At 37.2% G+C, this 17379-nt stretch overlaps 1 protein-coding gene across 4 annotated transcripts in view; it reads right to left on the bottom strand.

Annotated features, from left to right (window-relative positions):
- Nucleotides 1-17379, bottom strand: part of ADGRB3 (adhesion G protein-coupled receptor B3) — a 688563-nt gene that overhangs the window by 429259 nt on the left and 241925 nt on the right. For all 4 annotated transcript variants that reach the window (XM_029069998.2, XM_029069995.2, XM_039912307.1 and 1 more), the window contains exons 5-6: nt 15842-16003; nt 5438-5602 (exon numbers count right to left, since the gene is read on the bottom strand). In XM_029069998.2, coding sequence (XP_028925831.1) covers nt 5438-5602; nt 15842-16003 — 327 coding nt within the window. The remainder of the gene's footprint in view (nt 1-5437; nt 5603-15841; nt 16004-17379) is intronic.

Here is a 17379-nt window from a genome sequence, read left to right as displayed (position 1 = left end):
TTAATTAATTGATTAATTTAAGCCCTTTGATCATGGAACTGATGAATAAATAATATGTTCAAATCAACCCATTTGACCACATTTTAGCATCTCTGATGAAATGACTGAAAGATTTGGTAGGTTTGGTAGATTTTTATCTAAAATAACATTTTTAGGATTATCCGAGCTTTACTGATTCCAACTTTCCTTATCCCACAATAATAACAATTAAGTACTTCACTTGCATTTGACACTTTTATACTTTTTTAAAAGTCTCTCTATATGAATCCTAATAGAATAAAACTTTTCTACGTAATTTCAACTAAACATGACTGATTCAGATTCCTTCGCACCACTACTACTGATTGGGGAATGTGTGAAATGTGTGAAGTCATATTAAGACCATGTTCCTTTAAGCCATAGTCACTCTTCACCACAGTCCCCTCCAAAGAAAGGTATATTTTGATATGAAAAAGAAGCTGCTCTAGTGACCAAAAAACTCAGGTAGTTGTGAATCTTCACGGTAAATCCAGAGGCAGCAAAATCAACAGAAGTAGGCATAGTGGGAAGAAAAGAATACTTTCGGTTTCCCACTCAGATGTAAAGAAGCTGTCAGAGAAAGAGGGAGATAAACAGGCACACCAATTGAAAAGGGCTAAAGTCATCATAAAAATACATGAAATTCCACAGACACACCTACATAGGAAGCATACACTCAACTACACTTACAGGAACACACAGATCACCAACATTCATATCCTCATGCCGGAATCCAGACGATGAGACTTCCCACATAAACACAGAAACACAAAAGAATAGTGCAAGGAATGGGAGTCACAGGACCTGAATTCTCATCCCCTCTTGGCCACCAGCCTGCTGTATGACTCTGGATATTACAGCTTCTCTGTGCTTCAATTTCCTCATCTGTAAAATGGGGAGTCAAAACCAGTTCTCCCATCTACTTAGTAAGCCTTGTGTGGAACTGTTCTTGACATTATTTTATATCTACCCAGTGCTTAGCACAGTGTGTGGCACATAGTAAATATTTAACAAATCCTAACCATCATTATTATTATTATTATTATATGCACACAGAGGTAAATGTAGACACACAACCATAGAGGCATGGAGCCACATATGTAATATAAATATTTTAAGTGTTTCCTGTTTTCAAATATTTGTCAAAGGTTTTTGTATAAGTTCAGCTTGAGAACGTACCCCCTAATTACAATTGCCTTGTGATACTTATAATATTATTCCCTAGTACTGAAGTTTTCAAAGAATGCAAATGTTATTTTATATTGCTTTCTCCTTGCTATGTAACTATTTAATGGCAGTACAATAGAGAGTTCATACTAGGTCTCAGAGAGAAATGGCATGGGTCATGATGACATGATGACATAAATTCCAGAACCAAAGATTTTCTGGACACCACAGGAGACCTTGTCAATGCCCAATATTTCTTAAATGTCAAATTGTCCTATAATTCAAAGACAAAACTTCTAGTGTTGAAACTGCATTGAAAGAGAATTCTGGAATATACTCATACTTATCCATGAAAATACAGCAGGGTGCATTTTTTGGTTTCTTATTATTCAGGTGTACATTGCTTAAACACCAGTGGTAAAGAAGTGAAAGGTATCTTCTTAGGGAAGCAGTGTGGCTCAGTGGAAAGAGCACGGGCTTGGAAGTCAGAGGTCATGGGTTTGCATTCCAACTCTGCCACTCGTCAGTTGTGTGACTTTGGACAAGTCACTTAACCTCTCTGTGTCTCAGTTACCTCATCCGTAAAATGTGGATTAAGACTGTGAGACTCACATGGGACAACCTGATTACCTTGTATCTACCCGAGAGCTTAGAACAGTGCTCTGCACATAGTAAGCACTTAACAAATATCAACATTAATTAATTAATTAATCTCTCACTGACAGCAGGAATTGTAGTTGTTACTTTTGCAGAGAAGGCAATAGTTTGGGCTGAGCCATCCACACTCTTGCCCAGTCCCCTGTATCCAGTGGCATGTATCACAAGACAGTTGGCAGTCAGTCTCAGAAAATATCTCTGTGATCTTTACAACAGACCTCTGTCTTCACCCATTCTATAAACTACTGTTGAATATGATACTGAGACTGACCTAGGGAGGGCTTTTTGGAGACACTTTAACATTTTCTTGTGAGAGCCAGAAGAAAAGCAAAAATTACAAAAAAACACACACAACAATCATAGGAACACAAAAACACAAATACCAACAACAGAGACACAATTGTTTTCCACACACTAGTCATAACAGAGCTGGGGATCAACAGGAGCACTGGAGCAGAACACATGCAAGTAAGGAAGGGTTATTAGGTTCAGTCTTCCTCCCTTATCTTATATCTCACATTCTATTGCTTCCTCCTCACTGGAATTTATTTTAGTGTCTGTAATCCCTGCTATATATATAGCCAGCTTCCTCCTTTTGTGCAGGAATTGGGTTTACTAATCCATTACATTCCCCTAAACTTTGAGTACAGTTTTCTGCACACAGTATATGCTCAATAAATGTTTTGATTACTTGTTTGATTGCTTCAGGGGTCAGCACAGCATTATCAGTCAGTCACTTCTTTCTCTGTGAAGATTAGGGAGGCTTGGTCCAGCAATTGCCTAACTGCCAACCCTTCATTCTTGTCAGCCTTCTCCAAAATAAGGTGTGTCTATATCCCATTCCATAAAAGTATACATCAAGTTGAAAAACCTTGCCCAGCATTGTCATATTGATGCCAAAATGGCCAGTCCATTGCTCTAATTGATGCCATATTTTCTGGGAGATAAAATCTCAATGTCACATGGTGTTACCCGTTTAGGGGGATACAAAATATATTGCAATTATACTTAGTAAAGGATTAAAGTGAAGAGGTTAAAATTTCACACTCAGGATTACACCAGCCAAAGAATAATAATGCTGGTATTTGTTAAGCGCTTACTATGTGCAGAGCACTGTTCTAAGCTCTGGAATCAGGGTAATCAGGTTGTCCCATGTGAGGCTCACAGTTAATCCCCATTTTACAGATGAGGTAACTGAGGCACAGAGAAGTTAAGTGACTTGCCCACAGTCACACAGCTGATAAGTGGCGGAGCCAGGATTCGAACCCATGATCTCTGACTCCCGAGCCCGGGCTCTTTCCACTGAGCCACGCTGCTTCTCTAATAAATAAATGTTGGTATTTGTTAAGTGCTTACCATGTGTAAAGCACTGTTTTAAGCACTGGGGTAGATACAAAGTAATCAGGTTGTCCCACGTAGGGGTCACAGTCTTCATCCCCATTTTAGAGATGAGGGAACTGGGGCACAGAGAAGTTAAGTGACTTGCCCAAGGTCACACAGCTGATACGTGGCGGAGCTGGGATTAGAACCCATGACCTCTGACTTCCAAGCCCGTGCTCTTTCCACTGAGCCATGCTGCAAAACATGATTCCATCAATCTCCAGCACCCTCTTTTTTGAAGAGGGTCAGTGTAAAGTCAGATAAAAAAGAGACATGGAATATCCTGCTGTTGCTTTGTTGCCTGAATCCAGTTTGCACAGTAGTGTTGAGACTTTCACTTTCGATATACAAAACAGTGTCAGTCAAAGGGGGTCAGAGAAGCAGCTTGGTGTAGTAGATAGAGCATGGTCCTGGGAGTCAGAGGGTCATGGGTTCTAAACCCAATTCTGCCACTTGTCTGTTGGGTGGCCTTGTGTGGCAGGTCACTTCACTTCTCTGTGCCTCAGTGTCCTCATCCGTAAAATGGGCTTGAAGACTGTGAGCCTCATGAGAGACAGGGATAGTGTCCAACTCAATTATCTTGCATCTACCCCAGCACTTAGTCCAGTGCCTGGCACAAAGTCAGCACTTAACAAATACCAGTTATTATTAGGAGGAGGAGGAGGAGGAGAAATCCATGATTATCTGCCTCTGACTTACTGATTCCCATTAGTTTTTCAGTAATTGTCATTACCTTTTCTGCAAGGAAATGTAGAAAGGTATGTCACTCCCCTTCTTAAACAACTCCAGTGGTTGCCTATCAACCTCCGCTCCAAACAAAAACTCCTCACTCTAGGCTTCAAGGCTCTCCATCACCTTGCCCCTTCCTACCTCTCCTCCCTTCTCTCTTTCTACCACCCACCCCGCACGCTCCGCTCCTCTGCTGCCCACCTCCTCACCGTCCCTCGGTCTCGCCTATCCCGCCGTTGACCCCTGGGTCACATCCTCCCGCGGTCCTGGAACGCCCTCCCTCCTCACCTCCGCCAAACTGATTCTCTTTCCCTCTTCAAAACCCTACTTAAAACTCACCTCCTCCAAGAGGCCTTCCCAGACTGAGCTCCTCTTCTCCCTCTACTCCCTCTGCCATCCCCCCTTTACCTCTCCGCAGCTTAACCCTCTTTTTTCCCTTTTCCCTCTGCTCCTCCACCTCTCCCTTCCCATCCCCACAGCACTGTACTCGTCCGCTCAACTGTATATATTTTCGTTACCCTATTTATTTTGTTAATGAATTGTACATCGCCTTGATTCTATTTAGTTGCCATTGTTTTTACGAGATGTTCTTCCCCTTGACTCTATTTATTGCCATTGTTCTTGTCTGTCCGTCTCCCCCGATTAGACTGTAAGCCCGTCAAACGGCAGGGACTGTCTCTATCTGTTGCCGACTTGTTCATCCCAAGCGCTTAGTACAGTGCTCTGCACATAGTAAGCGCTCAATAAATACTATTGAATGAATGAACTTAAGACATCAAGGACGAGTACCGAACTGAGAGTAAGACAAGGCTGAGCCCAGAAAGAAGGTTAAAAATGTGCCTAGAAATCATGAGGCAATTCAGGAGATATAGGCTTCTGTAGACATCCCCAACATCGATCTTGTAAATGGTTTCCTAGAAACTGTTCCAGAAGACATTTTTGAGGGCCTTCACTATCTCTCCTTTATCTTCCTCCTGTTCTCCCTTATTACTTTCACTGTAATGATTCTAGTTTGTTTGGGGCAAAAAAAAAGGCAGACTAGGCAAGGCAACAAAAATGTTATCTTCAAAAACAGTGGTAATACAGTTTTAACTTGAACATTTCTGAACACTGCACAGCGTACATAGGCACATGGCAGTTATGAGTAATGCATATGCAAATATATTCATGGTCAAACTATTTCTTGCATTTAGTTGCATCCTTTGGGAAGATCTTAGTAGAAATCACTGAAATACATCATCATAATAATGTAACATTGTTCCAACAAAAGATCATTCCTGATCAACTTATATTTGAATTAAACAGAGAACATTTTCCTAAAAGTCACCAGTAAGCACATTAAAATTCAACTGAGCATCAGAGTGACAATTATAAAAACTCAGAGTGCTGAATACATTCTCACTGCATTCTCTAAGCATATTGCAAGGCCTTATATGCAAAATAAACACAATAGCACAAAGCACAGACAATTTCTTCATGATCTCACCTGGGCAAAGAGCAATATTGCAAGGTTTATGGTGTGTTTCAGGTCCTTCGCATGGTCTTCCCCCATACTGGGGAGGTATGCATGACCTTGTCCTGGTTCTTTGGCCTCTCCCACATGTAAATGAGCACAAACTCCAAGGTGACCATTCCTCCCAAACTCCATGTACTGTAACAAAGTAAAGAGACTTTAACAACTAAAGCACTCAGGTAAAGTTGAGTTAAAATAAAGTTAAGAAAAATCCTAAAACTCTGTTAAACAATATCACTATTTGTAGCACATGTAAATATATCATTTGAAAAACTGTTAAGCACATTCCATTTAATTGGTACATTTTCTAAAAATGTCGAACCTCATAACATAACCTCATAACCTCTCTACTTGGATGTCCGCCTGTCACCTTAAGCTTAACATGATCAAAACAGAACTCCTTATATTCTCACCCAAACCCTGTCCTCCCCCTGATTTTCCCATTACTGTAGATCTTACCACACACTTTCTGTCTCACAAACCCATTTTCTGGGCATTATCTTGACTAGTCTCTCACATTCAAGAAGCAGGATTGTGTAGTGGATAGAGCATGGGCCTTGGAATTATAAAGTCATGGGTTCTAATCCCAGCTCTGCCATTTGGCTGTTGTGTGATCTTGGGCAAGTCACTTCATTTCTCTATGCCTCAGTTACCTTATCTGTAAAATGGGGATTGAAACTGTGAACCCCGTGTGGGAGGGACTTGCATCCACCCCAGTGTTTGTACCCACCCCAGCACTTAGTACTGTGTCTGGCACATAGTAAGTGCTTAACAAATACAATAATAATAATAATAATGCACATATTCAATCCATCACTAAATTCTGTTCATCCCACCTTCACAACATTAATCACCTTTCCTCTTCCTACCTCACCTCACTACTCTCGCACACTTGTTTCACTAATGCCAACCTTCTTACCGTGCCTTGATCTTGCTTATTTTGCTGCTAATCACTTGCCCACAACCTGCCTCTGGCCTGGAATGTCCTCCCTCCTCAAATTTGATAAACAGTCTCCCCTGCTTCAAAGCCTTACTGAAGGCACATCTCCAAGAGGCCTCCCTTGGCTAAGGATCTCCTTCCACACTGTCACGCTCCCTTCCACGTTGCCCTGACCTGTTCCCTTTGTTCTTCCTCCCTCCCAGCCCCACAGTACTTATTTTCATATCTGTAATTTGTTTATTTATATTAATTGCTATCTCACCCCAACCCTCTAGACTGTAAGCTCATTGATTGTTGTATTGTACTCTCCCAAGGGTTTAGTACAGTGGCCTGCACACAGAAAGCATTCACTAAATATGATTGAATGAATGAATAAATGAATGAATGAATGACTTTTGCTAAACTCTTCTTATAAGAATTGATGTAATGGTGAATTTCTTCAGAGTTTATTTTTAAAGATATTGACCAAAGTTCATTTACACAGGGGAAAGGATCAGCTGAAGCTACCAACTATCTTTACATGGGTGAGGGACAAGGTTCTTGGTAGGAGAAATTCAATTGGCCTAATTTTCAATTAATGAAATATTTGTAACTACCTCTGTCTTAATCTGAATGTGTCAATTAAAGGTCATTTTGATGTCTTTAGTAGTATTCTAGGGAATGTCTGTTGTTTGCCTAGGAATGTCCCTGCTGTCTGGAGAGGGTGTCCTTATAAACCCTTGTCTCTGATCCTCTATTGTGTTAAATCTTTATCTGATATGTTATTTTTAATTTTGGATTTTAAAAATTAACTTCTAACAAGTTGGGAACAACAAGGATTGAAATCTTTTATTCATGTCCTGGCATAGTTTATTTTCATTTCCCTCCCTCTGACTTTGTCAACAGAAGGCAAATGCTATTAGTAAATTTATAACATAGGCAGATTGCCATTTCCTAAAGGATTTGTTGGGACATTAGTTTTCTCAAAGCACTCCAGGACAGCAGTGAGATAAAGGAACAGCACTAGGTGTGGTTGAAGAAGCTCAGCATGCAGGTAGTCAGATAGGTAGGTGATCTGCCTTGCATGGCTTCTGAAGCAGAGATTATGTGTCTCCAAAAACAGTTTATCTTTCATGCAGATGTTATTTGGCACTAAAACTTTTCTTAGCACATTCTAGTAAAAAATGGATATTTCAAGAGGGAAAGCGCCCTACCACAATACAGCTTCATTTAGGATTCTTGCTCAACTGGATGGTCAATAGCATGATTCGATAACAGGTGTTTTTGTCACTATTCAGCATGGTAGAACCCAAAATTTCTTGTGCGGAGAGGTTTTTTTTCTTGAAAGTTATCCTGGGGTGTGAATTCTGATTACCCTTTTGATGGCTACTTCCCTAGCAGGCTGGCGTTTTTTCACTGTTTTCCTCATCTCATTGCCAACCTGCCTGGATTCCAAGAAGTAAACTGAGGTGTTTAAGGTAAAAGATGGGCAAAGCATGATCAAATGGAAAGAGCTTTGGGATGCGAATCATGAGCTTGGCTTCTATTCCCAGCTCTGCTCCTGGTCTGCTGTGATCTTGGACAAGTCACTTAATCTCTTTGGGCCTCAGTTCCCTCATATATAAAATGAGATAATATCTGCTTATCTCACAAGAATGTTATAAGGATGTGATTACTTAAATGAAGTGAAAACAATTTGTAAAAATGAAAGCCTTATACAAAACAAAGTCAAAATGCAATCTGCCAGAGGGAGGATATTTAAGTTCCCTTTGTGGATTAGGTGGTAGTTTGGTGGAATGTATTTCCAAAATTCTAACTCTGTCTGAATAACAGGGTTGGAGCTAATGTACAGTTTTCAAGAAAACTCAGACCCAAAAAATAACTTTCTAGAATATTTTCTTTAAAAAATTCCCTGTCACCCAAAGAAAACCTGGCCATTATTTTTTATGTGAAAACATTCAAACTAAAACTTACTTTCCTTCAGAATGTACATAAAAGATATTTGACAACATATGCCATAAGCTTATATAGGCTGCACAGACTTATAAGATCATATCTCTCCAAAAGGCCTTACACATTTGAGCCATCTTTTCCTCAGCTCTCTCTCCCATAGAGTCTCTCTCATAGAGTCATCTATGCACTTGGATCTGTAACATTTGTGCATTTGATATTCACCCCATCCTAACTCCATAGAATTTATATATCTTTAAATTATATGTCATATTTTATGTCTGTCTCCTCCTCTATACTGTAAACCCATTGTGTTCAGGGAACATATCTGCTAACTTTGTTGTATTGTACTCACCCAAGTGCTTAGTACAATGCTCTGCACATAAGTGCTCAATAAATACCATTGATATTGATAATGATATTGATATGGTATTTGAAGCAAACACTGCTGATGGTGATCCATGCATGTGTGTGGCTTTTCCACAATGTACCCACTAAAAAGCACTAGGGCAACTATTCTGGAACCTTGTCCAATGAATGTCTGGAGAGCCATTTTAATAAACACTGCTCAGGTCCCTTGCTATTGAAAGATTGCTGACTCCTCAGCAACAAGATGACAAAATAGGGCTGCCTAGCTACATAGCACTATAAACTTGGCATTTTCTAAATTATCATGAAAAGACTGTGGGCTCTAAATTAATGGTGTATATTCAAGTTGTTGCTGAAAGCAATGTTTCTGGGAACTTCATTTACTGAATTTTGTGGTTCCATAACCATTTAACTATCAATAAATGCCCTATATGTCCTCTAGACTCTAGACTCTAAACTTATACAGGTAGGAAATGTGTCTGCTTATCCTGTTGTATTGTCCTCTCCCAATTACTTAGTACAGTGTTCTGCATATAGCTCAATAAATACAATTGATTGATCAGTTGATGTCAGAAAAATTGATCTGCGATCTTCAGAAGGAGGAAAGATAGTATGTTATTGTTGGACACTTGAAAATTGAATTTAAGTTTTTAAATGATTCTTTCAATATGCTTAACATTCATGAATATAATATACAAAAGCTTATCTCCAGAATTATATTTTCAATGAGAATGGAAAGAGTTAAAATTTGGTATATATAGGCACAATATCCTGGCAACATGTCATTTACCAGGTTAAAATATGTATGTGGAAGAATCATTTTTCATGTACTAGTACCTACTATTTTTACCGAACACAGTATTTTGAAATTATTGCCTATAAAAATTGCAATGCACATTGAATTATAGTACTCTTTCAACATCATAAGCATTTTTCCAGTTTCTGAGGCATGCTGGCTCAACAAAATATCAATCGACTACTGAATCTTGAGGAAGCAGTGTGGTCTCTTGTAAAGAGCTCAGGCCTGGGAATCACAGGACCCAGGTCTAATTCCAGCTCTATCACTAGTCTGCTGGTGATCTTGGGCAAAGTCACTTAACTTCTCTATCCCTCAGTTACCTCATTTTAAAATGGGGATTAAGAGAGTGAGCCCTATCTGAGATAGGGACTCAATACAATCTTATAATAATGACATTTGTTAAGCACTTATTATGTGCCAAGCACTGTTCTAAGTGCTGGAGTAGATCGAATGTAATCAGGTTGTCCCACATGGGGCTTACTTTCTTAATCCCCATTTTCCAGATGAGGTAACTGAGGCACAGAGAGGTTTAGTGGCTTACCCAAGGTAACAAAGCAGACAAGTGACAGAGTGGGGATTAGAACCCACATCCTTTGACTCCCAAGCCTGTGCTCTTTCCATTAAGCCATGCTGCATCTCATTATACTTAACTATGTTGCTTAAATACTTTGTACACAAAAAAAGCTTACTGTGTGCTGTGCATTCTACTAAAAACTTGGGAAAGTAAAATAAAATAGAATTGAGACAGAAGACTACCTCTTTTATTATTACAGGCTAAGTTTCAAATTGCTAATTTTATTAATTTTCCCCATTTTAAAATGCCAATATAAACTGCCTTATCATGAAAAATAGGGACATTTTAAATATATGTTAAATTGACAGAGTTCAGCCTATTAATTATTAAAGCTTGATTAACCTTGGCAGCTGTATTAAACTTCTGAAAATCAATAAACTGATTAATAAAAATTTATCTGGTCTTTATGTTTCATGTTGAGAGAAGACTGTGGTTGAGTTTGCATGGGTCAAAACAAATGATCACTGAACACATATTTTAGTAGAGGTGATGTTAACACTCTTGTTCTCAATGCCAAACACTGGAGAGAAGATTAAAACTGATTTTATTTGTGCATGTAAGGGTCTGCTGCAAGCCCTTTGAATTAGTAAACATTTTATTTTGTCGGTGAGTTTGCAACCTTGAATGGGAAATCTTTATAATTGACCCTGTGCTGGGAGAGCACAGAAGCAGAGAAAGATAGGGAATTCTGGGTAGATGCATGAAAGGAAAGGAGGAGGGAAGAGAAAGAGAGCTGAGGTGTAAAAAGAGGAAAGTGAAAGGAAATGGAGAAGAATGGAGAATAAAGGAGAAAAAAATGATGGGAGGAGAGAAATAGGTGGAAGATGATGGCGCATGGAGATGAAAGGAAGAAAGAAGGAGGCAGAATGAGTATGGTAGAAGGATAAAAGGAATGGGCGAAACAGATGGAAGAGGAAGAGGGAGAAGAGAAGGAATAGAAAAGGAGAGAGAAAGAAAAGGGGGTTGGAGTAAGAAGAGTGGTGGAAAGGAGGGAAAAGAAGGCGGACATAGAAAGCAAGAGGTAAATAGAAGAATAGTGCAGGAAGAGGAACCGAAGAGGGGCAGAAGTAGAGGGAAAAGAGGAAAGGGAAAGGCAGTAGATAATTGAGGGGGAGAGGAAAGGCATAGGAAAGAAGGAGAGGAGGGAGGATGAAAAAGAGAGGGAGGGGAACAGCAAAGAGAAAGCAAGAGGAATTGAGGAAAGGAAAGGGGTTGATAGAGGTAATCCTTGTTTCAGGAAGAGTTGACCTATGAGTCAATCACAGTATTTTTGAAAATAATAGAAACTTTTTCATTAGTAATGCATTACATTCTGAATTTAACCTCAATTCAAAGTCCTTTCAATGGGATGAAAAGAATCTAGCATTAAAGCAATTTGTCATTTCATTTATGTTCAGCTGGAAATATAAAGAAAAAAAAAAGCAAATGCTCCAGGCAAAATTTAATATATTATACCTAACAGTTGCTAGTCATAGGGGGAAATTAAATTAAGTTATATATTTTTTATTTCATTAAAAATAAGAGAAATTTTATGTGTAGAACAAGGGGTAAGTGTTTTATTGCTTTGCACAAAACTGTGGGAACTCTTGTAATTTTGAGAGTACTTTAATGCCAATTTTGAAATCTATTCAAAAAATCTATGCTTGAATTCCTCAGCTTGAGTTTCAACTAGAAAACTCACAATACGCTTCCTGGAAATAATGATTGTAATCTTCCCTTGGAGACAGACAATAGATAAACTAAATGTGATACTGTAGAGAAAAATCACTTGGCCATTTCTTTCATGTATGTAAAGTTCTCTCAAAGGATTTCAATAAATGTGAAATAGGCCCATGGAATTGTTAGGCCAGAAAAATAAAGTAGTTACTTCATCTAGTCTATTCCCTAGATGGCAAAGATTAATTTTGGTACCATCCGTACTGCATTTTACCCTCTCAGTTATGAAGTTGGGCAGCATTATACTGTAGTCAAGGGCTTTAACTTTAAACTTCCTTTTGGCACTCTATTCACCACCAAAAATACAAAATAAAACAAAGAAAACCCAAATTCCTGAGAGTAAGATGAACATTTCCCAACTCTGACAAATATTCCACAGATACCACAGGACATTAGTTTTTTTTTCAGGCAAAGCTTTCACTGAACCTTGAAAAAAGAAATGTATAAAATTTGTAAATTACCAGTAAATTATCTAACTACTAAACCTATTAAAGTCATTTAAAAATGAAATTGGTGCATAGTCTATGGTGAAAACATGTTAAACAGTGTCAGGATTTACTTTGTGCTACATTAATAATAATAATAATAATAATAATAATAATGTTGGTTTTTGTTAAGTGCTTACTATGTGCCAAGCACTGTTCTAAGAACTGGGGTAGATACAGGGTAATCAGGTTGTCCCACATGAGCCTCACAGTCTTAATCCCCATTTTACAGATGAGGTAACTGAGGCAAAGAGAAGTTAAGTACTTGTCCAAAGTCACATAGTTGACAGGTAGCAGAGCTGGAATTATAACCCATGACCCCTGACTCCTAAGCCTGTGTTCTTTCCACTGAACTATGCTGCTTCTCTACTGAGATGAAATAAAAATAATGAGTAAACATCATTTAACAAACTGGAATATCACTATTTTCATTTTGAAAGTGTATGACTCGAGGCCAAAATGTTTTCAAATCATTATGAAGAGTACATTGAAAAATGTATTTGAAATCATTGCTTTCATCATCACATAGTACCTTGAATAGAAAATATACATTAATGAGCATGAATTACATCAAAACAAGAAAATTTGGGTGGAAAATATGTATTGACAACTATAAAACATGTATGAAAAGGATGTTAAAGTATTTTAAAGCTAACATTTTTCTGCTAGAGATGAAATATTTATCTTTGATGCTGAATTTAAAAAGTCATTTAAAAAATGAGTTCCTGAATTAGAAAACATCCATCAAGAAAGAATAAACTAATAAGAGAAAGGAAACTATATTCTTTGATATGATCAGTTTTAATATTCTGAACTTAAAATAATGAGACCTGTTTTTTAGGCTAAACAGGATGACCGAATAAAAATAATTCAGAAAACACCTTTAGGATGCTCTCAATGCTCTGTTAAGCTTAAAAAAGGGAGAAATTTTTAGCCAAGACATCCCTACCATTTTGTGGCCAGTATCCATCTGTTGTATCTGCCTATTTTTAAGCAATCTATTTTCATAAGACTGCAAAGTGGGCAATAAAATATGTATGTATTAAAAGACATGGGCAATGGATACAACCTTTCTTTTTGTATTAATAATTGTTCTGTTTATCTGTCCAGTGATAAAACACATAATACATATTTTCATTTCCTGCAGGAAATATTTTATTGGGGACAATAGTGAATTTACTTTGTTCAACAGATGTTTTAATTTTATATCACTCTAACTTACTGGCTCTATTGCATGATTTCAGTAACAATTAGTGATTGAACTTAGTTGGGTCAACATAAGACTTAAGTACCAAACATACTTTGAACCAATTTATTTAGGTACACCAGGTAAAAGGGTTTTTGTGGTTTAAAGTGTATGTACAAAGAGCGGAGCCATATCATTCGTTACTGTAAATCCAGACTGTGACAGTTTCTGGCACAGTGAAGTGAATTATTTTTTTTCCTTATGACTTCTTCTGCTTGTGGAAATAGGAGGATTATGAGAATTTTGCAATAAATTCTAAAAACAGCAATCTACTTGGACCTTTCTGCCCAAGACAGCCTAGACTACATCCTCAAAAGCTTCCAGAGCAAAGCAATATTACTCTGTCCCCATTACTTATTCTCTTGATCTGAGTGGCTGCTGCTTGCACCTATTATCCTTCCTTTCTAGTTGGTACTTTCAATCCAATTCAGAAAAAGCCATAGTGGAGTGGGGCCAGGGCGCTGGCAGTGTTTTGTGGATATGGCACTAGATTACTACCAGTGAACAACCCCTAGAAAAGGTGACATAGCTGCCTCATGCTGAACACTGAGTGAGCTTATGCTCCAACCCAAAAATTACCTTGATTTGTGTCCCCTAGGTGGATTTAAGATAATCCATTTCCTGAAAAATGAGACTCAAATCTGGTTTTTCTCACAGTGAAAACACAGGAAGGACAAAACTGACTCAGATGAAATTATCCAGTAATCTAGGTTAAAAAAAAGTTTGAATTAAAAAAACCCCCAAACTGTCCATATAGAACAGTTGTCTATTGTTTCCTGATCAGCCAAAGAAGACCTCCATTAAACTGATGCTTCAGATTGTAATTCACTGTTAGAATACTGAGTTCTGGGCAATCCAAGAATTTAACAATCGCATGATATGATTGGGTTTTTCTAGAGCGAATTGGTTTGAAATTATGGAGATAGGACAAAATTATACCTTAGAGGAAACCCTAGGGTGGCCTTAGATTCTACAGTTTGAAATTGTGTAGAGCCTTAGATTTTTCTGATGGCTTATAAATCTTCCAAATCAAGTACCCTTACACCCTTTCATTCTTGTCATTCTTGACTCTTACTTGCAATCTTTATCAAATGAAAAGCTGGAAATTTTTTTAAATTTTCCATGGCAATATAGACTCTACCATGGTAATTAAAGTTAGTCTCGATTATCTCCTTTTAAGATGTAAAAGACAATGTCTATTCTTGAAAATGCATCACAATATAGGCAGGATGATGCATAATGGAATTTCACAAAATAATTGAGATATTGATGCTACTTAAAAACTGAATAGCACACTCAGCTAGGGAAAAAATCACTATGGCAAGTTTCCACTTATAAGTTGTATCAATGGAAAAAAATGTTTTGTATCACTAAATGGATTTTGGTATGTAGCATGAATTTGGTCTGAGTTATACCACTGAAATATTCTTTGGTTGAAGCACTGATTTCAATATATCTATTAATATAGTAATTTGTAACTGTTGAAAAAAGTAAATTGATTAAAGTTGAATTTACCTTTGTAATGAGGAAGCAATTTTAAATTATAAACATTAGAAGAGTACAAAGTGAATGATGTCACTAATATTTGACCAATTTATTTAAAGCTTTACAGAGAGCACTGGGAACCACAAATTTCACTAAAAATAAAATATATCATCAGAAAAGAACAGGATTCTGGGGTAGTGAGAAAATTTTCTCCCCTACATAATTGATCTATTTATAATGTTCCACTTCTCATATATGTAAGAAATACCTCTGAAGTTAAAAAGGAGAAGGAAGAGGTGGAGAGGCTATTTCCAAGTTCCATTTAAAGGAGCCTGGGAAAACTTATAGGTTGAGTTAGATAAATAATTAATTTAACTCTGTTAATATAAATTAGTTGAGTTGCCATCTTGAAAAGAAGCATTTTATATCACAAGCTCAATATTTAAACTAAAGGTAAGTTTTCTTTTCTAAATATTTGCTTGTAACATTCTTTTCTCACCTAAAATGTTAGGGAAACATTGGATTTAAAGGCCTATTTTGAATGTTTCCTTCTTTATGAACATCTCAAATTGACTTATGAAAGCATGCCTGCATATTTCCTGCTTTGAAATTTGTAATAATAAATAAATTGTAATAAAATTTAATCACTCAATAAGAATTACACTCAATATATGAGTATCATATATACAATATATTTATAATATATGTGAATTAATCTATAGATATAGCTATGTATACCCAATCCAAAGAAAATAATATAACTTGCTTCAAATGTATATCAGTAGACACAATTAAATAACAACCAAAATTTAATTTATTTGCTGCTAACACTACCTGGACAGAGGGCAGTGTTATTGCAAACCCTTGATTCTCTTAATGGGCCGCTGCAGTGTGTCCCGTAAGGTGATACACAAGTTCTGGTTCGCACCTGCGACCCTTGACCACAGGTAACTGAACATGAACTCCACTGGGACCATTCTTCAACACCAGATTCACCTGTATATAAAGACAACAAATAAACATGAATACTGCCTTGAGTATCAATACAGAGCTGTTATTGTTGACAAACATTAGAGCATGCAACTATAAAGGCAAGTAAATGAAAATATATTCTTCAAAGTTCCATGAGAAATATTGAGTGACCACAACAGAATTTAAAGACAAACACTAGATGCACAGAATGGATCAATTTTAACATCTCATTTCCTAGTTTGTTAGAAATACTATCCTTTAGAAACCACCACTTTCCTGCAAATATTTAAAAAAGGAAACTTCGACAACGGTGTTTCAATGGAATGGAAAATACTTTTATCACTTACTTCATGTCTATTTTAAAACTTTGAACTAATTTAAAGGCCAGTGGATTAAAAAGTCAAAATTATTTTAATCTATCCCATATTCTCTTCTTTGTAAGCCAGAAGTAGCAAGTTACTCTTTCATGGTCAGCTTTCCCTACTGTTTTAGGGCATAATGGCACCTAGATATATTCCATTTCTAGATGGACTAGCATCAGATGATTTTTCATCATCTCTAATTAAGATGCAGTGAAGTTACTACACAATCGTCTCTAGAATATAAGTATTTATTATGTAGTAACAGATGCAAACCCTTTGCCAGTATTTCATTTGTCCTAAAATCCACACCTGCATTTTAAATATTACTCAGTGCTAAGAAACCTCCCTTCAACATATTGCTTCCATTAGCTAGCATTCAGGCTTCTAAGGAGGGTATGGGATATTTACTGCCAACCAACATGCCATTCTGAAAAAAAAGTCCAGAGACACTATCAATAATGTCTCTAGTCCATCACATTGTAGTTTCAAATCTAGCTTTTATACACACAATTACACATAACTATGCAATATATCTACCAGTAATAATTCTTTCAGCTAAAACTGTGACTTCTTTAGGTCACAAGATATGACATTTCCTAAAATGATTACTCATTTGCTACTCCAATTCTACTACATAGAATTTACCATTTGGGTCAAATCCAGGTCTGTTAGATTGAGATCAAAGGATGACAATTAGTTAGTCCAACTACATAAGCTCAGTAGCTTCACAGTGTTCAAATGATGGCCTTTGGTTGAATGGCCAAGGAGTAGCCAAGAGGAAATACTTATTTTTGCCCAGATTTTGGTTTTAAATGTGGTTAATCATTGGTGATAAATTGAATAATGTGGCCTCTATACCTGAGTGATAAAGAATATCTTCAGTAAGAATGGTGGGAAATCATTGAAGATGCATTAAGCCAAATGGGACTGTTGTTGAGTTTGCTGATCTGAAAGGGTCAATATGGGATAGGCTGTGAAAAAAGTATTGACCAGTGCTTCTAATGGCTCTTTCCAGATTATCTGCTAATCCCATTTCTT

Source organism: Ornithorhynchus anatinus, chromosome 1 (genome assembly GCF_004115215.2).
Source record: "Ornithorhynchus anatinus isolate Pmale09 chromosome 1, mOrnAna1.pri.v4, whole genome shotgun sequence".
Lineage (NCBI taxonomy): Eukaryota > Metazoa > Chordata > Mammalia > Monotremata > Ornithorhynchidae > Ornithorhynchus > Ornithorhynchus anatinus.
Note: the sequence above shows the minus strand (reverse complement) of the source record. Positions and strands in the feature narration are given on the sequence as shown.